Source organism: Physcomitrium patens, chromosome 11, assembly GCF_059467195.1.
Source record: "Physcomitrium patens ecotype Gransden chromosome 11, ASM5946719v1, whole genome shotgun sequence".
In the NCBI taxonomy this organism is placed as follows: Eukaryota; Viridiplantae; Streptophyta; class Bryopsida; order Funariales; family Funariaceae; genus Physcomitrium; species Physcomitrium patens.
The window spans coordinates 7,877,674-7,899,462 of NC_143420.1; the positions used below are offsets into that span (position 1 = coordinate 7,877,674).

Genomic DNA, 21,789 nt, shown 5'->3' on the forward strand with positions numbered 1-21,789 from the left:
TATACAGTGCTGATTGAGGAAGGAGACTACTTTGATATTGTGAATTCAAAGGGGCATAATTTTTTGTATACATTGTGATAACTAGAAATCACACTCAATTGTTTGAGTAAAATATTCTTTCACCACAATCAATTATATATTTTAATTGGTGCAAAATGAGTAAATAAGTTCATACCTTGTTGATTCATTCAGAAAAAAATTCATGTTACTTTATTTATATTTTATTCTAATCCACCCATTCCCATTCATTACTTTTCCATTTTCATGTTTTTCTTATTACTTGCAATTGACTTTCACATATCTCAATAACATTTATGCCACCATTTACACAAGTATGTAACGACCCAAGTGAAACCGTACATACACGCGAGTATTTTATACAATTCCCTTGACAAGACCAAAGGTTCGACCCACTCAAACCACTTTAAAGTAAAAGGCGTAAGGGGGAGGGGGGGATGAAACCGAACAGAACAGATATGGATCTCGGTGACACGTGTCGAAACGCATATGGAGGAACGTGGACTAAGCGCCGTACCGAATTTCTAGAAATAGCAAACCCTTGTGGAATCTTCGAGAGAGCTGCCTCTCACGGAGGGGCAGGCAGCAAGAAATTTGATTTATGTGGCAGACAGTCGCCGTCACTCCTCTCCCCCGCCCCCACCGAGAGGTCACCCTCACCCTCACTCCGCCCTGCCTTCCCGCCTTGTAGCTGCTTTTTTAACTGCTTGCCCCGTCAGCATCCGTCGACGTGGATGAGGGGAATGGTTTTAGGGGAACAACACCGATTCCGCTCGGGGTTTGATATAGCAGATTGATTGATTGATTCTCTCTGCTTGCTAGTTGCATGTACTGCGGGTTAGGAACTCGGACCCAGAGAATCACTGGAGGCTGTGGTTCAGAAAAGGGACCGTAGAAGCGGCTCCCGCGTAGTTTTTAATCCAAGTTGAGTGCCGGAGTGCTTGGATTCTGTGTGACTGGTCCCGACGCGGGTGGGAAAGCTCGTATCCTTTTGGATAGTCAAGCGGATTGTTGTCCTCTGGAGATAGAGAGGTGTGTTGGTTTGTGTGTTCGATGCAGGTGGCGAGGGGATTATGGTCGCCGACAAGGAGGACTTCGCCGCATTGCGCAGTTACATCCTCAGTGCAACCGAATTTCGGTGCCTTGATCGGTGCTTCTCCAGGTGTTTGCGCTCTCCTGCTCTTTGATTGTCTTGTAACGGATTTGGAGTTGAATCTGGAACGCGTTACTTGGCGCAGCAGCTGTAGTGGCTCTAGGACACCGTTCGGGGTTTCGTGATTACGTGGCTGGTATGAAGCGGCGGGGTCTTGAATTCTCTTGCAGCTCATGGCTTTGAGTCTTAGCAGAGCAATTGGTCGTAGGTAAGTGTAGAAGTGTACGTGTGAGCCTCGAGGGGAGTTCAAACAAATTGTATGGAGAAAACGGACCGGGCGACATAACATGAACGTAGTGCAGAACTTACCACCTTCTGTTCCTCTGATAGAACTTTGTTTTCTGCGTGATCGAATTAGGCTTTTGATTCGTCATTGTTGCCCAAGCCTCTTCCCCTTTTGGATAGTAAGATATCAGTACGAGTACATTAAAAATAAAAGAGTAATTTGAGAGGCTGCGAATTAGGCCGTCACAATTATTCCGTGATTTCATGAGTCTTTGAGGACAGAACGATGCAATTCACTGTCCAAGAGTGTCTCCATGCTATCTTTCTCTCGGTCTGCCTCGAAGCACTTAATCGCAAACTGATTGTCGTGGTGTCGTTTTAATCGAAGTAATGTACTACTTGGAGTCTAGATTCGTAAATGCCCCGAGTTTTACCACAACTCTCGTATTTGTAGAGGTGCACGCGAGGAATTGCTTATAGAAAAATAGAGTACGTGTTTCGCGTCTTGGAAGGTGCATACATTGTGTCACCGCCTTCCTTACTGGCAGTGACTTTCAGATTCACAATGCATCAGGGTTTTTGAAAATTTCAACCGGTTTTCCTCTTCCAAGCACCTTGTTCGCCGCTCATAAATTCATGAACTCCAGGGATTGTCGTCGCATCTGGAGAAGGATCATCATCAACTTGAAACCATCCCCCACGGCTGGCATTCTAACAGTGGAGCAACTCTCAGCAAACCATGTCCGTTAGTGTCCATCCTACCATGGCTATCCCTCAAAACGGGTTAGCATCTCCACCGACCAGAGTTGGCATTGATAACGATAAGCTTGCGCAGCATATGATTCCTCTGACTGCTTTACTAAGCACTGAGCAGCTTCAGCTCGACGCAGAAGAGGAGTCCCCACTGTTGTCCCATGGTCACGATATGTTATACAAGAAAGAAGAAGACTTTGTTCTTGCAAAAACAGACTGTGAGAGAGTCCCTGGAAACCCTTCGAGTACATATGCAGCTTTTGCGGTACGCCTTTGATTTCCATCCAAATCATATTTCTTTATTACCAATTTTGCTCAATCCTTGACCTTGCATAACACCATATTGATTGTAGGAGAAATTGGGATTAGTTTGAAAATGCATGCAAGTTTCAACAAGCACTGTAGATTTGCAAGTCATCCAACTCGTGTTTCGCTGAAAGAAATGCTGACCTATCTGCTGGCAGATCTTTGATGGTCATAATGGAGCAGCAGCAGCCCAGTATACAAAGGAAAATCTTTTGAAGGATATCATGAGTTGCATGCCACCGAATCTCACGAGAGAGGAGTGGTTAACGTTACTACCGCAGGCTATGGTCGCTGGATTTGTGAAGACAGACAAGGAGTGGCGGAAATTAGGTCTAGTACATCTGAACGCTAGCTAGGTCTCTTGACAACATGAGTCTTACGCAGTTTTTAACGTTAGCCCTGGATCGACGCTTTGGAAATAAGTAAAGAATATTTTGGGGTTTCTTCCGGTGGTTTCAGGGCAAACATCAGGTACAACTGCGACGTTGGTAATTGTGGATGGATGGACCGTTACTGCAGCATGTGTTGGGGATTCTCGCTGTATATTAGATGCACAAGGAATAGCGACGCCATTAACGATTGATCACAGGCTTGACGGTAACGAAGAAGAGTAAGTCTTCTTCACTTCATTTATTAATCTCTACAATGTTAGCTCTAGCCACGGTTCACTCGATGCTTTTGAAGATCTCAACCTTTCATGTTGTGCAAGTTTCCACCACAACCACTTTGCGTTTCTTAGCTCTTTGAACGTGGCGTCTTGGCAGGCAAGAGCGCATCAAAGCGTCCGGAGGAGAGGTGTCCAGGTTAAAGGTTGCAGGAGGAATTGAGATTGGCCCACTTAGAGCCTGGCCGGGCGGTATATGTCTCTCTCGGTCGATTGGAGATATGGATGTAGGCGATTACATTGTAGCTGTGCCTCACGTGAAGCAAATCAAGGTAAGGAAGAAACATGAATGTACCTATTTCCGGCTACTTGTTCCTTTTACGTCTTCAAGCGGCTGACATGCTACGATAAATTCTTGACAAGAATGTGAATGCTTGGCGGGTTTCGGCAAGGATGAGGAAAGCCCTCAGAGACTTGGACTTATATTTCTTTTTGTAGGTTTTACAAGAAACAGAATAGACATTATTGATGAGACTGGTGCCACGGAAAATTATTTGGATTGGCTCACAGTGGTGGCGCTTTCTCTTTTGCTTCAGCTCTCACCTGCCGGAGGCAGGCTCATTATTGCTTCGGATGGAGTTTGGGATGCCGTCAGCACTCGAAGAGCGGCAAGATGCTGTCGGGGTGTACAAAATCCAGAAACTGCTGCCAGATACGTATTAAAGGTTGATGATATTTTTAACCCATCACTAAGTTCATCTCTAGAGAGTACTGCCGTCGGTATGTTCAGATATCTCCCTCATTTCGGAGAGCATGAATAATCTCAAGTGGATGAATGAATTGGATGAATGAGCATGCATTTGTAATGTAAATTGTCAACAGTGGCCCTAGTTCAGTGTAATCTTAGGCCTTAGCAGGGAGTTCGTTTAGGAAATCCTCACTGCCACGAAGTTCAAGAGTGCCGAAATGTTTTCTTATTTAGTTTAATTATACAGACGAGCACTTGAATTTTTTGTTGCCATTGGTCTTTAAAGTGGCACGAAGTCCTTAAGTGAAAATATTTCTTGTTTTCGTGTGCTTAGTCTGCGAGTTTATTAAATTCCAGGAAGCTATAAGGAGTCGTGGATTAAGAGATGATACGACATGTTTAGTGGTGGACATTGCTCCACCTGGTTCTCAACCCTTTGCACCAGCACTCAAGAAGCCGTTGAGCTTCCTGAAACTGTTGCGTTGCACATCGGTGAAGGAAGGACTTATCGCCAGTGATCTATCCATCATGGAGGAACTATTTGAGGAAAATTCAGCAGCATTGGCTGAAAGGTGAGTGTACAAGTTAGGCCCATCAGCACCCATAAATAAGATAATGAGTCCAACTTTCATTGGTTGTGATTAATATATTTTTTAAAAGGAACTAACAACGCTTGCCTTTTCCCTCTCGAGGAATGCATTTCTAAAGTGGTTTTAATTGGGGCAGGTTGGGACCAGAGATCTCAGTGCATGCTGGAAACAGTCTACTCCTCTGTGCAACTTGTCGTTGCAACCTATATGCGGATGCAGGAATTTCTGTGCACGCTGGTTCGTTCTTTTCGCAAGTCGCCGGAAAGACTTGGGAAGGTCCATTTTTGTGTGCTAAATGCAGGTCTCAACAGGCCAATGCAGTACAAAGTGAGAAACAGAAGCAACGATAACAGAAAAAATTAGATTAAATATAAAAAGTTTGTGTATTCTATATCATCAGGCCATCAATATAACCAAACATCTGGGGGATAGGATTGCAGCATATTGTTGGTTATTTCTAGCGCACTCTTCATAATGCATAGGAATGTGATCTATTACCTGGTAGCTTCAAATTCACCCCCAAATCAGGTTGGAAGAGAAAACATGTGTCTAGTCCATTTTCTCATTGTTCTTCTCTACTCATGTTAGAGGTACAGGCTTTAGTCCCTTCTAAGCTGCTACAGAACGTTGCAATACATTATGAAATGCAACAATCAGACAGACATGAAGAGATGGGTATATGGAACTGCAGCTGGAGCTCATGACTTTCAGGGCCATTGCTGCAAAATGCTCAGCTCCGTCGCAGTGAAAGAGCCAATGCCTGGTAAGTAATGATCAAGTTGACTCGGAGCTATCTCATGTAAATCATTTCATTCTACACGCAACGTTAAGTTGAAGACTCTGCCTCATATCGGTTTGACGTATCGGCTTCGCTTTGCTTGTGTTTGGCTTAATGACTAATGAGCTCAAAGCTTCTTCGTTTTTTTCTCTTCCTTTCTTATGGTTACATCAAAATAAGATGAGGCAGATGTGCTTTGCAATGCGTCAGTATGAAAAACTTTTTAATTTAATGCTTCAATGAAAAATCATGCCTCATGTTTCATGGTAAAAAAAAATTAGATTTATATGAAAAAAGAAACTAACTCAGAGTTATGAATGATTGATCAAAATGGGGTCTTTTAACGTACTGTTGTCCAAGAGGAGCAAAGTTAACCAAAATTGTTTATCCTTTTGAATTTAATCCTCACACTGTAGTAACTGTAAGATTCACTTATAATAGTTCTTTGTATTCCTAATTAATGAAATGCCAGTTCCATTTTGCATTATCCATATTGCTAAGATTGTTTTAGGAATATTTTTTATAATAGTTAGTAATGAACGTGAAATGTAGAAAAATGCAATGTGTTCATAACTTTTTTGGTAATTCCATAAATGGATGAGCAAAACCTCTAAATCAAACCAAACTTACTTTTAACTTTTTCCACATATTTCTACACAATGAAATATTTCTACACAATTTATTTTATTAAAATCACTCTTTTTAAATTTTAATAAAACATCATTTAATATGTTTTTCAAATTTTCTCCTATAAAATGTCATGTTATTAGATGTTGGGCTTTTAAAGAGCAAACTATTGTTCTTACAATATCTAAGTCATTCAAACAATGTACACTAATTTGTTATTTTGGTTTGGACATAAGATAAACTTATTTTGAAATTAAATTAAATATCAAAAGTTGATTTTCTTATATGCTTACTTATTTTTAATAAAATTAGTTATATTATCATTAAAAATAAATATATCAAATATCAAATATAATAAATATTTTCATATAAATATAATTTATTTATTTCAAAATAAAAATTAAATATATTCATTAAATTTACTAATAATTACACACAAAAAATAAAATAAAACAAATTGTGATGCAAGCATCAAGTCTATAATATTCTTGCAAAAAATGCATCTATATATATACACATATATAAAGATGCATTTAAATAATATATACACACACACATATATACATATATATATATATATATATATAAGATTTTTTTTTTGAACACTATTTATTCAACGAGTAAAAAAATATTCAAAAATCTAATAATAAAGTTAGTTTCTTAGTCTATTGTTTATTTTAGTATGACATAAATAATAAGTTAATAATAATAATCTATAATTAAAAACTATTTTAAAAAATAATTATAAAAATAATTTCAAGTGATGTATGTATATATATATATATATATATATATACTTTTATTAAAAGGGCATTACATCTTCACATGCATCCATCCATCTATAATTTTATTTAAATTGTTAGTCAATCTTGTCTTTATTAAGTGATTTAATTATTGGAAAAAAAATTATATAGATGCTTAAAATCCAAGATTAATATTAGATGCCACATTCCATAGGCTTTAATTAAAGAAGAAATTTAAGTTTGCCCACCAAAATCTTAAATCATCCCACCTAGGAATAGCAATTATATTTTATTGGAATATTTTGTTAATAAATAGGAGAAGGTGGCTAATTCATTGCCATGCTACATAAGTACTTTATTTAAATTAATGAAATCAAATAGCTAAAGACAAAAGAAGTTGAGAGAGCCTAGAATTAAGTTGAGTTGTAATGCAACAAGCTTGTGGAAAATGACCAACTGACTTGGAGTAAATTAACACAATAGATGAAGGTAGAAAGAAGCAAAGACAACTATGGTGGGGTGAAGTGGGGGTTGATGAACAATATGTTATTTCAAAGTTGTGTGGTGGGTTGATTTAAGATTTAGGTGGATGGATTTAACACTCCTCTAATTATATTGTGTGTTGTCCACTTTGTAAGAGACACATGGCATTCTTGTATTTTAGTTTGTTGTTGTAATTCTGTTTTTAAAAATAAACCTACATAGGAATTAACATCTTCTTTCTTTGTAAGCAATTTGGATCCCCCTAACATCAACACATTACTCTTGGCATACATCAAGGGGTTCTACTGATGTTGTATATATATATATATATATATATATATACATACACACACACATAAGAAAAATAGTATTCTTTTATTTTTTTCTTAGTGTGTAAGTGAAATGTCCATTACAATACTTTAAACATCAATCAATCACATAAAAACAATGTGATTACTATTCAAACAAACATAATATATCAATATTATCAAAAATGGCTATTAAAATATTTTTATAGAAATAAAGTAAAAATAAAAGTGCATATATTTTTACATATATATATATATATATATATATATAGAGAGAGAGAGAGAGAGAGAGAGAGAGACATAAAAAAAGACATGAGAATATATTTACAAAATACAACAACATGAATCTTGTGATTTTTGTTTATTTTCTATATATATATATATATATATATATAATTCTCCTTTAAATATTATTTTAAATTTATAACTATTAATAATTAAATATTCAATTATTATTATTGAAAATAGTGGAGCTTTAAAATAGCTTTAAAATAGTGGAGCATAAGATATAATTTAATCGAACACAACTCTTTAAAATTTTAATAGAATTTATTGAGTTATTCTATGAGTTAAAGGATATTTTAATTAGTGATCAAAATTCATAAGCCGATTCTAAAAAATATAAATATATAAATATCTATTAATTAAAGTTAATTTTGTGTGAATCTCATTTTTATATTAATTTAACAAAATTTATAGATTATATATTTTTATTTTCATGTTTACTTACCATCAATTAATTTTGCAATAACTAGTATTATAAAAGTTAAATACAGATTTTTTTTCATATAGACATAAATACATCATTGTGAAAAAAATATTTTAAGTAATTTAATTTTTTTAGAGTATTTGACATTTGAATCTATTACTTGAATAATGTAAAATTAAAGATCATATTGTAAAGCACAATAGTTTTACTATTACTAATAAAATTATACATATTTTTTTTTATCTTTATATTTAAATTTAATTTGCATTGTTTTATGATTTCAAAGAAAAATTACTCAATATGATTCCTAAAAATACTCTCTCTCTCTCTATATATACTATGTAGATAAACAAACAAATGTGTTGGATACAATAAAAAATTAAATGTTTGAGAAAAATTTTAGATGAGAATTTCTTAAAATTTATATAATTATAAAATAGTAAGATCATAGTGTATACTTTAGTAAGCAATAATGTTTTTGAATCCGCTTGGTATACACCCTCCTTTTATTGTGTGGACACCCCCTTGTTACACATCTTTCATACACATCCTTATATATATATATATATATATATATATAGTTTTAATTTCAAATAAGACTCTTATTTATTTGTTTGTTTTATTTGACATCAATCACTAATAAAATAACAAAACATGATTGTTTATATTTTATCATTTAAGAAGTTAATTTCACAAAGGTTTTGCAAGGAAAAAAAAATTGAGGTTAAAATAATATGAAACTATAGAATATAAATTAGAAGATAAAGCAACCCAAATTTTTACTAAATCAACCCACATGCCCCTTTCCCAGCCATTCCCTTGTTCCCAAATGTTCCCAAATGTCTTATCCCCCCCTTGTCTTTAGCAAAAGTTGGGAATAAGGATAGGTGCTCCAAGGGTGTATTGAATGGGTCGCTTTATCATTCCCCTATAAATATATAAAGATGTACCAAATATTATAATTAAAATAAAAAATAAATAAAATTGTTAAATTGACCCATGCATTTGCTAAATCAACCCACCCATCATAGTTGATTGAGAATCAAACCATTTTTTTATTGGTTTTTGACCAATTTGGATCTAGCAATGGAAAATTTTGTGATGATGGGTGGATCAATTTAATAAATACTTGGATCATTTTAACAATTCCTTAAAATAAAAATAATCATAATATTAAAATCATTTTTTAATTTTTTTTGTGCAATGTGTCTAAAAAAGTATTAATGGAGAAGTGGATGATAAAAATTCCGTCCATCCCTACGCTGGTGCCTGGAAGCAAGCAGTAGGATTTTACCACAGCGCACATCAAGGTGGTTTTGCAAATTAGGGCTAGGGTTTCGGAAGCCCCGAGCTCTCGAAACAAAACAAAGTCAAGCGTTGATGATGACAATCTGGAGACGAACGGAAGTCGAATTGCGACTCACTGGAATCGGAATCGAAGGGACCGAACGATGATGCCATGCTGAATCGGTTGGATTGTTTGCTGATGCAGGTTTTGCAGCGGGGGAGAGAAAGTAGTGTGCCGCGACTGGATGTCATGAGCGCTCAGTGTTGAGAACCTTTGGGTTGCAGCGAAGCGAAGGGTGCCTTGTGCGAGTTCCGTGGGAGTTGCTCCAGTGATGAGCGGCACCGGGAAGAAGCCCGCGCGGCATGTGTACAAGACGGGTGCCGCCGGATGCGGGGGCAAAGCGGCTCCAACGTCTGCAAAGAACACGGGCCAGGTGACGACGATTCTTGAGGGTTTAGCATCAATTTGGATTTTGTGGTTTGATGCCTTGGAAACTGTGGATTGATTGGGTTCTGGACGTTGCCGCTGGCATTCTTGAGAGGAGAGAACGATTTTCACTGCAGCTGATCGATTGACGTGATGTCTCATTGATTCCTCTATTATTTGGCTTCTAGAGGTGCGATGATTATATCTCGGAGGATTGAATCTCAGTGTCGGTTACTTCCTATGCAATTCTTGTGACGCTTCATTAGTTGGTAATTGACTGCGGTATTGTAGTTTGTTCTGGCATGAGAGTATGTTGTGTAAATTTTAGTGTTGGTCTCAGGGAGAGATTGTCGAAATCTGCATGCGTCTTCGATAATATTAATGCAAATCAGCTACAAGTCTTCTTATTCGACAATTGTTTTTCTAACCAGTTCTTGACTCTTGTTTTTGTGTGGCAGCCATTGCCATGCCCGTTTTGTGACAGAATATTTAAGCAGGACGGGCGATTGAAAGAGCATCTGAAAAACAAACATGCTGATGAAGAGAACCAGGAATCTGAGTTATCTGTAGATGTTAACAATGTAGAGCAACAAGCTAGCTCAAGCGAGCCTGTCCAGAATCCACAGCGCGATGAACATGGATACCCAATCAAGTCTCCTAAGACACTTCTCCATGAATGGTGCCAGAAAAACAAGAAGCCTCAACCAAAATTTAAGGCTGTGAGTGATTCCAACCTGAGTTGTGATTATCTGATGATTTTAGTTGGAATTTCTAGGATTCTGTTAACTTAGAAGCATCTATTTGAGTAGTTGTAATCTGGATTGGGTTTATCTACTTATTTAAAGTGGTGCTTATCGGGTACATTGTTATCCTGATCTGTACCCGTCTGATTTTGTTCATAATCCCTAGAAATTATCATGTAAGGGGCTGATAGGATAGCTTACGATGCGCTGATTAGCACTCCGCACCGCCATGATAGCTTGTCTGTATGACACTGGTGCGTTAAAATCGTACAGTGTCGCTAATTCTTTTATTGTGTACTGGTTATTGATTAGGAAATAACAGATTCTCGCAGCTTGTTTAACTCCTCAAGGGCTCATGCATGTGTGAGGCGTCTAAATAGTAATATGAATCTTCGTTGATTTATTTAAGAATCTGTTCTGATTTTCTTATGTTCGAGAAATTCCTCGATACCATGAATACCTCACATCTATCTCATTATGCGATAAATTTTTCATTAAAATATCTATTGGTTTATTTTTATTTTTTACAGGTAGAAGTGGAAGGGGGCGGTTTCCACTGTCGTGTTATTCTGCCTGATGACAAAAAAAGTGAAGCTGATGTTATCCTGTGGTATAGGAGGGAACCGACACGCACATCTATGGAAGCTCAACATCGTGCCTCTGTTATGGCACTTTATCATATAATGGGAAATCGCAGGTATGTACCCTTCCAGACAAAGTATCCTCTCCAGCTTTGTGTTTCATAATAGAATTGCAAAAAGGGTGATGGGATTTCTACTCTGAATGCACGGATTCTCGCAAGTACAATACGCGGACTCAAGGTAGTGATTGAGTTTTACTAAAATTGTTGTTTTGTTGATTTTGTAAATCCACTGATCATGACTCTGCATTTTATATTATTTGTTGATTGGTTTTTACTCGCTTTGTTTGGGTTCTTGTATGGTATCGTGTGTTTTTTGCACAAGTTATTTTATTTTATTTTTATTTTGCCTGCCTTCTGTTTATCGAGAAGCAAGGGTCTTTGAGTCTACTTTTTTCATTTGGGTGATGCTTCCATGGGTTCTCTTTGTAACCTTCCTTCACTTGGTTATTACTATCATGTCATCATTGTTATGAAGTCATAAACCCAGGTTTGGGTTGTAGAACGGGTAAACCTGACTTTATGCAGTTGCGGGATCATCTGTTCATATTTTTAGTGATCGCATTTGAATAATTTTGACAACCTGAACTCTCATAATCTCATTCAGCATTAACTTAGAAAATGAGGAAGACTCGCATGTATATGTATTATTGTTTTCGTCAATATTATCTCCACTTTTCCCATTTGCATTACCTTTCCTGCGTCAATCTACATCGGGATGCTAGTGATGTGGTGATAGACGAAGATGTAACACGAGGGCTTATATGTGCATGCATAGGTTATGTAGGTGCACTCAAAACCTGTGATGACTGTGATGAGGATATAGAATGTGCACTCACCAGCTTTTTCGAAAACTTCGAAATCTGTTGGTATGTTTCACTGAGCATACGGTTTATTGGTTTCTCTTGGTATTGGCTGTTTACTGATGTTTCGATTTCCCGTACATAGCTTGTTGTGCTGAGGGTGCCGGATCTTATGCAATACAGGCACGACTTTTGATCCCTTTGTGGATCTCCAGGATTGACGCATTTAAGACTTGATTCTTGCGCATATTCACGAGATGCTTGGGATATAAATTTAGCTCAATCGTAGATGTTGTTTAGAATTCGAGATTTTGGTGATCCGTTTTGATATTTGTGTTATCTTGAGCTACCTCTCATGTTCTAATGCAACACTGTAGCTCGTTATAGCAATTTTGTAGCTTAATGTAGCTCATTATGTGAAAAGCCAGTGTCTACGCTTCGAGTGCGGAGATATCGGGTTTGTTATGTTTGTGCTTTTTCTGGTCTTTATTCCTCTTGGTCTGAGATTTCCACTAGTGATGATTGGGTAAGTCTACAAGTCTATCAACAATTCAAATACTGAGAACATTATTTCGCAGGTTGGACCGTATTCTTGGTGAAGATTATAGACAGCTCTGGTTTGACCTTGAAAAGGCTGCCGAAGAGCGTAAAGAATACCTCAAACTGCATCCACCGCAGCCAAGGCAGAAACCCGCTCCAGTGCAACGAGAGCTGCACTCTGTGTTCATGAGTGAAGGTAATCGGCGTCTTGTTGAAGATATCATTCGAGGCTCAGGTACAAGCGATAATGTCGCATCTACCCCTAGCGTTGAACAAGACTTAAATGTGGATGGTGGAGTTTTTAAAGATCTCGATGAAGATGCTGCCAGTACCTGGGAGGACATAACAGAACCTGAAACCAGTGGTCGGAAGGTTGATCATCCTCAGAAGTATGCTCATACAAAGGTGCTAATAGTGTTCAAGGAATTCGTTAAATTACCTTGAAATACGTTTTTTTGAAACATTTTGATGTTGGATTTTGCTATACTATTTCAGCCGAACTTCAATTCACAGCTTCCCTCCACTTAATATTTCATCTTTGTGAATAGTTTCTTTACTATGACAATGTTCAGAATCTCACCATATGCTTTCGTATAGGGTGCTGCGCCTAAGTTACATTTCAAAGAAAAAAATCTATCGCGGAAATCATCAGAAAGAAAAGCAATGGAACAGAGATCCGTGGATGTTCCTCCAAAGGAACGTCTAAGATCACAGCTTCAACGTTATGGATTTAAGCCTCACCATGTAAATGCTGCTCTTACTGAACGTGACGAGCTTTCAAGTGCTCTCGACTGGCTGGTTTTACATGTTCCGGAGAATGAGTTGCCCCCAAAGTTTGCAGCAGAATCTTCTATGATGTCTGTCCAAGTTCTTGTGAGAGGGAAACAAGTGCCGGACAAGGCACAGGGTACTTTTGCTAACATGTCAAGCCAAAGTGTAGCCCATTTACAAGAATATGGGTACTCTGATGTTGACTGCATTGAAGCCTTAGTAGTTGCCAAGGGTGATGAATCGATAGCCTTGGGCAGTCTATTTAGGACGCTTATAGGGAGTCAGAGTGACAATTCAAGGGAAATTGGAGACGATGGCACTCCAGAATCTATTGCAGAGATGAGAGAAGAAGAGCTTATAGTGTTGCAGTCCATTTTTGAGGAGGAGAATATTTCCTTGTCAGAAAATGTAATTACGTTCAACTTATCTCTGGAAGAGACTGTTGATGCAACCCTTCACATGGAGGTAAGAACAACAGTAGTGGATTGTTTTCATCTGCTTCATTCATTCTTGTTCGGATTGATTGGAGGGAATTTCTCGTGAATATATTTCAGTAGCAATGGAATTATAACCGTCTAACTTTTTATGATGGTTCTACAGGTTCGAATACCACCAGAATCCCGCTATCCATACGAAACTCCAATTTTAGCATTTCGAAGTAGCGACTTGCCAAGCGCTTTCTTGCTGGAGCTCACGAAAAAAGTGGGAAAAGTTGCCTCGCAGATGAGTAGACCCATGTTATATGATCTTTTTTCCACTGCCGCTGAACTCACAGTATCTTTACTTCCCGAATATCTGAGTCATGGAGATCACACCTCCATATTGACTGGTGACCCCGATTGGGATCAGTTGTCTGAATCGGAGCCTGATCTTGGATCTAAACTTTTCCTGAAGGTAGACGAAAGTATAACTGGAAATTCTAAGGGTAATTCCATCAATGCAAGTATGGACAATCCAGATAATCAATCCAGAACGTATGTACCTCCTGGACTACGGAAGCCTCAGAATAATCAAGGTGATTTGTTGAGCTCCCAACAAGCAGATGACATATGTACGAATGCTGGAAAGAATAGTCGAGCCAGGGGTAGAACAGGAAGGAAAGTTTTAAGAGACCATGACGAGGAGCAAGAGTTAGGTGGCGAAGAGTACAAGGTAGATGCTGCTGATGTTCGAGTAGAGAGTGATAAATTGAAGGAAGAGTGGGAGTTATGGCAGAAGTCACGTAAAGATCAAGAGCTCCGTGGCGTTAGAGCGAGGTTGCCGGCGCACAAATATCGTGGTGATCTTTTAGATGCAATAAATGGCTCGTTCGTGACCATTGTCTGTGGTCAAACAGGATGCGGCAAGAGTACCCAGGTGCTCTATACTTCATATTATTCTTTGGTTTTGTGAGCTTGTGAAGTTTTGCAAAGTCTTCTATACAGTTGAATTTGGCCTCTCTTTGAGACTGCAGTATTTTTGAACATTGATATTTTTCTTACGAAAGGTATGTTTTGTATAGGTTCCTCAATTCGTGTTGGAGGATTATATTGAGAAAAACAAGGGAGGAGAATGCAATATTATATGCACACAACCCAGAAGGATTTCAGCCATCGGTTTGGCAGATCGAGTATCGAAAGAAAGGGGCCAGGCAGTTGGCGTTACAGTGAGTTGCCAATCCCCTTAAATGCAAGTTTTAATATTTTCATCATTTTAATTTGAGACATGACTATTTTGCAATAGAAACTATACAGCTATAAAAAGAGTTTGATTTGACTTGGAACTGGTGTTATGAAGTGTACGTCTCAATCAGCTGTTATTCATGAACGTTCATGGACAAGATAATCTAAATTGAAATGCCAGGTGATTCTTGTGTCCAGGTGGGTTACTCAGTTCGACTTGATTCTTGTCGATCAAAGCGAACCAGGCTTCTTTTTTGCACAACTGGAATCCTTCTGCGACGGTTGCTATCTGATCCCAACTTGACCGGTGTAACTCATGTGATAGTTGACGAGGTGCATGAACGCTCTTTGGAGAGTGATCTTTTGCTGCTCTTCCTTCGGCAGTTTCTGAACAGGTGTGCGTGTGTGTATTTTTTCTCCCTTGGTTATTTAATGTTACTTCATTCCTTGAAATTGTAGAAGCAAAAAGACCTCATTAACGGTACGATGATTAATTTTCAGGTAGCCACATGAGCAAGACTATCGATTGATGGCTTGGTTTTAGTGACTTGATTTAGCTATCTTCGATTAGTGGTAACTGATTTGCCCTCTTGTAAGTATGTTATGAATTATTATTTTATCTATTGAATGAAATCATGGTCGTCTGCATGCTCATTTGCCGCATTAGTTTCAGAGTTCATTCTTTTTGCTTTGTTGGCTGTGTCGCGAAGACCACAGAACACTCTTCGCATGATTCTGATGTCTGCAACAGTAGACGCTGGTGTATTTGCCAACTACTTCAAGAAATCTGGAAGTTATGCACCCCCTGTCGTAAATATTCCTGGCTTTACGTTCCCAGTGCGAGAGCTGTACTTAGAAGATGCGCTGGAAATGACTGGCTACCGTGTTGGGCGAAATTCACGTTATGCCTTGCGTAAGAAATTAGCACAGGGAGAAGTTTCTACTACCGCTGCTTTGAAACCCCAGATTCGGGGGGCTGCTGTTTTGGCTGGAGATCTAGAAAGCTGGGAAGATGTGCTGGACGAGAAAGAAGCATCAGATTGCATAGGTATTGAATCTTATAGTGAGAGTACTCAGCAATCTTTGAAGATAGTAGATCAAAGTATAATCAATTTCGAGCTGATCGAAACTTTGATATGCTCTATTCTCGAACAAGAGGCAAATCCTTCCACAATGTATGGGAGATTAACATCTTTAGAAGAAGAGACAGAGAGTCGACACGCTAGATCCTTGACCTCAACCAGTGGACAGAAAGAGAATGTGGGTGCTATACTTGTTTTTCTTCCTGGCATGCTGGAAATTCGTAAGCTTCAACAACGTCTACAGTCATCTCATCAGATTTCGGCACTGGGGCTCGGTGGACTGTGGGTGTTGGCTTTGCACGGTTCTTTGTCTGGAGAGGAGCAGAAGCGTGTGTTCAAGAAGCCTCCTTCAGGGATTCGAAAAGTTGTTTTGGCCACGAATATTGCTGAAACCAGTATTACCATTGATGATGTTGTGTAAGTCTTTTGCCACTCTCATGCATGCTAGATCGCTTACAGGAAAGTAATTGGCTTTCCTCTGAGCACGACTTTTTGCGTAGATTTTGTGATATTCTAGTAATTCTCAGGTCTTGGTAAAAATAAACCTGAAGTTTCTCGAAATAACTGTGTCGTTGATGGCAACCAGGTATGTGATTGATACTGGGCGGCACAAGGAAATGAGGTATGATCATAACAGAGGGCTTTCTTGTTTGGAAGATACATGGATTTCAAAAGCTAATGCAAAGCAGAGACGTGGACGTGCGGGAAGGGTTCGCCCTGGATGTTGCCTTCGTCTGTTCAGCCGACAACAGTTTGAGAACTTTGAGGAACAGCAACTTCCAGAAATGCTCCGTGTTTCTCTTGAAGGCTTATGTTTGAGGGTAAGACTGCGATAGCCCACTTTGTAGTCTTTGGTTTCGATGCTTTTCATGTTTTGCTTGGCAACATTTGTTCTCGAGAAATGTCAGTAATTGACGCTCTTGTTGCATATGTTTTCTGTTTTCGGCGAATTACATGTAGCTGGACACACGAAGTTGAAAGCACGTACGACTTCATGGTTTCACTTCTTTTCATATCATGTCTTTGTGTTTGTTTTCGTATCTGCTGCAGGTGAAGACCTTAATGGAAGGAAAAGTAATGGAAGTAGTTTCCCAAATGTTGACACCTCCATCTTTTGAAGCAGTTCGCACATCCTTGAAGAGCTTAGAAGATTTGAGTGCTCTTGACAAGGCAGAGAGGCTGACACCTCTGGGCCAACACTTGGCCCGTATGCCTGTGGATGCAAGGGTTGGCAAGATGTTGATATTTGGTTGTATGTTAAAGTGTCTCGATCCAATTCTCACGATAGCTGCATCTTTGAGTGGTCGATCTCCGTTTATGTCACCCATGGAGAGACGCGAAGAAGCTGCAGCTGCAAGGATGAAACTTGCAGGGAATAGCAAGAGTGATCACATGGCAATAGCGGCTGCTTACAATGGGTGGACAAGTGCAAAGAATGATGGCTGGGGTTCAGAGAATGAATATTGCCAAGCTAACTTCTTATCAAGAGAGACATTATCTGGAATCGAAGCTAGTCGAACTGATTACCTCAAAATATTGGTAGATCTTGGATTCCTACCAACTTTTGCTGACTATAATGTTACAGGTCATCTTAATGCAAACGCTAACAGTGTCCGGGTGGTGAAGGCTTTGATCTGTGCGGGCTTTTATCCAAATATTGTGCGGGTACATCACCCAGAAAAAACTTATGTGCAAACTGAAGGGGGTGCTGTAGTGAAAACTGCTGCTGCTCACGAGCTCCGTTTCTTCACCAAAGAGGATGGCCGTGTGTTTCTACATCCTGCCAGCGTCAACTTCCCTGTGGGAATTTTCGAGAGCCCCTATCTTGTGTTCACCGAGAAAGTGAAGACGTCCAAAATTTTTCTGAGAGAAAGCACAATGATACCCGCCTACGCTCTATTACTATTTGGCGGTGAAATAAGGGTGAAGCATGAGCGGCAATCAATTACTGTTGACGATTGGCTGCAATTTGAAGCTCCAGCCCGTATTGCAGTTCTTATTCGTGAATTGCGGTTGAAAGTTGATTCAATACTCTTAGATAAAATACAGCAGCCCTCTGTAGATATCTCATCCACTCCTGTTGTGACGGCCCTCATTCGATTACTTACAACTGATGGATTCTAAGTCTTGTAGAACCCTTCTCCCATTATGACGCAGTCTAGGCTCTATTCTTGATGTGTACATCATTATTTTCTGAGCTCACAGAAAAGAGACTCAAGCGCACAGATTCATCTTTTATCCCTACAGTTATGGTCCGTGAAGTATTGTAACTAACCTAATGCGAGGAGGTTACATATTTGGACTAAACTTCATCTGTATACCACATTTAGAACAAAATTATTTAATGAGAACCAGACTGTATATTGCGATTACTTCCGATTAACAGAAATTACTGCAATTTTGTCCTCCAATAATCCAATTTAAGTAAATCAAATGAGCGTTGCACGCACGAATGGAATGTACAAAACATGAGATCTTGGGAAGTCTGCATATCTATAATCAATGATTAAACACGAGTATAGCTTATTATTGTTTGCAACAACTAAAACATCACACGAATCTGAATTGTAATCCGAAGAACCTAATGATTGATACACATTGAGAAGTCCACACCGATCAACCTTGCAGGACTGAAGTAAGATGATGTCTCCTTCAGAATATTACGCAATCCTAGCTGCTGAAGCGATTACTATATATTAAGATTATCCAGTCGTTTGTCGATTCGGCATGATGTGCCATGCGGGATTCTCATGGAATGTCCATTTCAGGATCTTCTTAGATACTGCTGAGGGCCAAACTCATAGTCCAGACCAGAGAATTTCAATTTCAAGAAAAACAAAAATTAAAAGTGTTGTAGAAAAGGCAGTCTAGTGAGTCAGTTTCAGCATTGAGAAACATCACAGTTACAAAACCAGGTGAGCAGGTCAGCCGTAGACTCTAACTGAGGAATTAAAAAAAGAGGCACTAACAGGAGATATTGCATGATCCATGTCTGTGACACATGGAATGTGCAACTTGCAATGGCTAGGGATAGTATAGAATTTAACAATGCATGTATAAACAACAAACATAGATACATGAATGAGGGAGGTTGAGAGACTTGGTTGTAATGAATCTTACAAGCCCTGCACTATGAAAATTGTGGGGTTGTGTTTTGAGAATGGTGTGGTATCAATTCAGATACATACACACACTAAATTGAAAGAACATCAAATAGTGCTATGGTGAAGCTGCAGTATGTGTGTGTGTGTGTGTGTGTGTGTGTGAGTATGGAGAGAAAGCACCAACATTGAACCAGAAAGAAAGTCAATTCCCTGGAATGTGCAGCACTGGCACATTTCATTAGCCAAGATGATGATGGTAAGGAAGAGGAGGAGCAACAGTAGTGTTGTGGTAAAATGTCCCAGTGTAGTGAGCTGATGATACGTTGAGACCATGGGACTCCTCCACATACACACACCTCCATGTAACGGCCCTCCTCTTGCTGGTCACTCGATTTCACCCTGAAACACCACCAACCAGAAACTCCGTTAATACTGGCCCTATGAACTGGACCCTACTCCCGGATACTGTCACCACAGCCTGGTCTTTGTAACTCCAGACTCAAGCCGCCAGTAAGCTAAACCCCGGTGGTCCGTTGGAGTCCTCCTGACTCCTCTGGATCACCCGGGACTCCACAGGAACTCCAAAATACTTCCCCTCACACCGCACGCTGCCCCCGCATCGTGTAGTCCCTCGGTGTGAGGGAGGTGGCCCGCCCATCCACTCCATCGCCACCTCGCCGCGGCTTTCCCATGGGCTTAGGAAACGCCGGGGCTCCTAATACCTTTTGACTCAATAAGTGTAAGAGTCAGATCCTTTAGACCCTTACATCCTCCTCCACTTTGGAGAGTCAATGTCCTCATTGATATATAAGGTATATTCGTATATACATATATTTTTCCATTCTCACAGAATGTTTATAATGGACGTTTTGTACTTATATCCTTCTTTCTTTCCTAGGTAGCTTGAAGGCTCTTTTGTCTACCTAGCCTCCATTCACACTTCTAGTCTTTCCGAAGATGGTAGGGGTAAAGGAGGATTTATGACTTCTTTGTTGAGAAGGGATGCTACTCCCTTCTCACGTTTCTTGTGCAATTTCTTTTTGCCTTCAACTTACTTAAACTTTCTCAATTTTGTGGATTTTGAAAGTTCACATCTCCCAATGTGAATGATAGAAATATTATTCCCCACTTAGACTTAGCCTCGGCCGTGGAACCCCTTAACTAGGATCTGTCTCATCCTAGTATCCTTCCATACCATATGGAAGTGACTTGCTATCACTCAATGTGAAACCCATTTAAGAAAGACCAACCGTTTAGGCCTGGTTGCTCAGAGTCTCGTATCCGCCTCATACAAGCTTCTTAAGGTTTCCCTCTACGAAGTCCCCGCGGGTTGGAATCCTTTCAAAATCTTCTGTCTCTTGAAAACTTTCATCATCTTCTTTTCCAAGTTTTCTTTTATATTTCTCCTTTACACTATAGCTTATGGATTTTCTTTTCTTACAAGTCATATAGGCTTGTGGCCCTCATCCACTTTGGAGTGAAGATGTCCTCATCTTCTTGGTCATCCTTTTCATTGATCTTTTCCAAATTATCAAACTAATCAACTAACCTATCTATCCTTTAGTGGGGTTTGATTTGCTTCCTTGTGGTCTTGGGTCTTCTATAGTCACCAACTTCTTTATTGAAGGCTGTGACTAACCCTTACACATGTCGTAAGTTCCTCTCATTTATCCATTGGAATTCATGTGGAGGATACCCTTTGAAAGTACACAAATATTGAACCCCTCTAACATCCGTCTGTTTCTTTTCAAGTATCGCTTCTATTTGACCTATGGTTTGATCCCATATTTCTTCTTCAGGTGGAATTCTTGCCTTCTCTTTGTGAAAGTCTTTTTCATCCTCCACAAATTTCTTGAGAAAGCTTACATGGAAAACCGGATGCCACTTCAATCTTTTAGGTATGTCTAATACATAGACATTCTTGTGTAGCACTCTTTCAATTTTATAAAGACCTGCCTATTTCTGGGTCCATTTGGGAGTAAGATGTACTGGACAAGTGAGGTTGCTTGTATTCAACCAAACGTTGTTCCCCTTTTCAAATTGCACATTCTTTCAATGCCTATCTGCTTATTTCTTGTATCTTCTTTGGGCCAATTTTAGTCTAGCTTTAGCAGTTTGTAATATGGCTTCCCGTTTTGTCACCCACCTTGTCCCTTTAACTGAATAAAACTCCGAAGTTGTTTCATCACTCTGTTTGATTTCTACCAAATCTATAGGTCGCAAAGCATTGAAGCCATGAGCTACTTGAAATGGTGTATTTCCTAAGGACACATTTTGAGTTGTATTATAACTAAACTCAGCTATGAGCAGCCATTTGATCCAATCCTTATGATCACTTGCCACACAGTGCCTTAGATACATTGAGAGAATTCCATTGAGTCTCCCAGTTTGGCCATCTCTTTGTGGATGCAAAGCAATGGTCAATATGACTTTAGAACCTAGTTTCCTCATAACATGTTGCCAAAACTGAGTTATGAATTTCACATCTCTATCACTCAAAATTGAGGTTGGCACTCCATATAAAGAGATCCAATTATCAAAGAATACACTTGTTGTTAATTTTGGGGCAGTTTCTATTGCCTCCTTTGAATCTTTTGGAAACATAGTTATTGATACAAATCTAGCAGTCTTGCTGAATCTATCAACAACTACCAATATGGAGTTAGCTTCACCACACTTTGGTAAG

The 21,789-nt window shown here is 39.0% G+C and overlaps 2 protein-coding genes across 3 annotated transcripts; both read left to right on the forward strand.

Annotated features, from left to right (window-relative positions):
* Positions 1 to 633: 633 nt before the first annotated feature.
* On the forward strand, positions 634 to 5,245 carry LOC112288999 (putative protein phosphatase 2C 5). Its single transcript, XM_024533854.3, has 8 exons — positions 634 to 1,180; positions 2,044 to 2,414; positions 2,614 to 2,785; positions 2,915 to 3,065; positions 3,220 to 3,391; positions 3,656 to 3,784; positions 4,165 to 4,379; positions 4,534 to 5,245. The coding sequence occupies exons 2-8, from the start codon at positions 2,136 to 2,138 to the stop codon at positions 4,745 to 4,747; spliced, it is 1,332 nt and encodes a 443-aa protein (XP_024389622.1). The 5' UTR covers positions 634 to 1,180; positions 2,044 to 2,135; the 3' UTR covers positions 4,748 to 5,245.
* Positions 5,246 to 9,360: 4,115 nt separating this feature from the next.
* On the forward strand, positions 9,361 to 18,371 carry LOC112288634 (DExH-box ATP-dependent RNA helicase DExH1). 2 transcript variants are annotated; one of them, XM_024533040.3, is made up of 11 exons: positions 9,361 to 9,766; positions 10,218 to 10,478; positions 11,033 to 11,199; positions 12,524 to 12,890; positions 13,083 to 13,721; positions 13,857 to 14,612; positions 14,758 to 14,901; positions 15,116 to 15,312; positions 15,628 to 16,416; positions 16,586 to 16,820; positions 17,050 to 18,371. In XM_024533040.3, exons 1-11 carry the CDS (start codon positions 9,665 to 9,667, stop codon positions 18,121 to 18,123), a joined length of 4,731 nt encoding a protein of 1,576 aa, XP_024388808.1. In that variant the 5' UTR covers positions 9,361 to 9,664; the 3' UTR covers positions 18,124 to 18,371. The 2 variants fall into 2 exon arrangements, with proteins under 2 accessions (XP_024388808.1, XP_024388809.1); XM_024533041.3 differs by having other exon boundaries at positions 11,119 to 11,199.
* Positions 18,372 to 21,789: the final 3,418 nt, after the last annotated feature.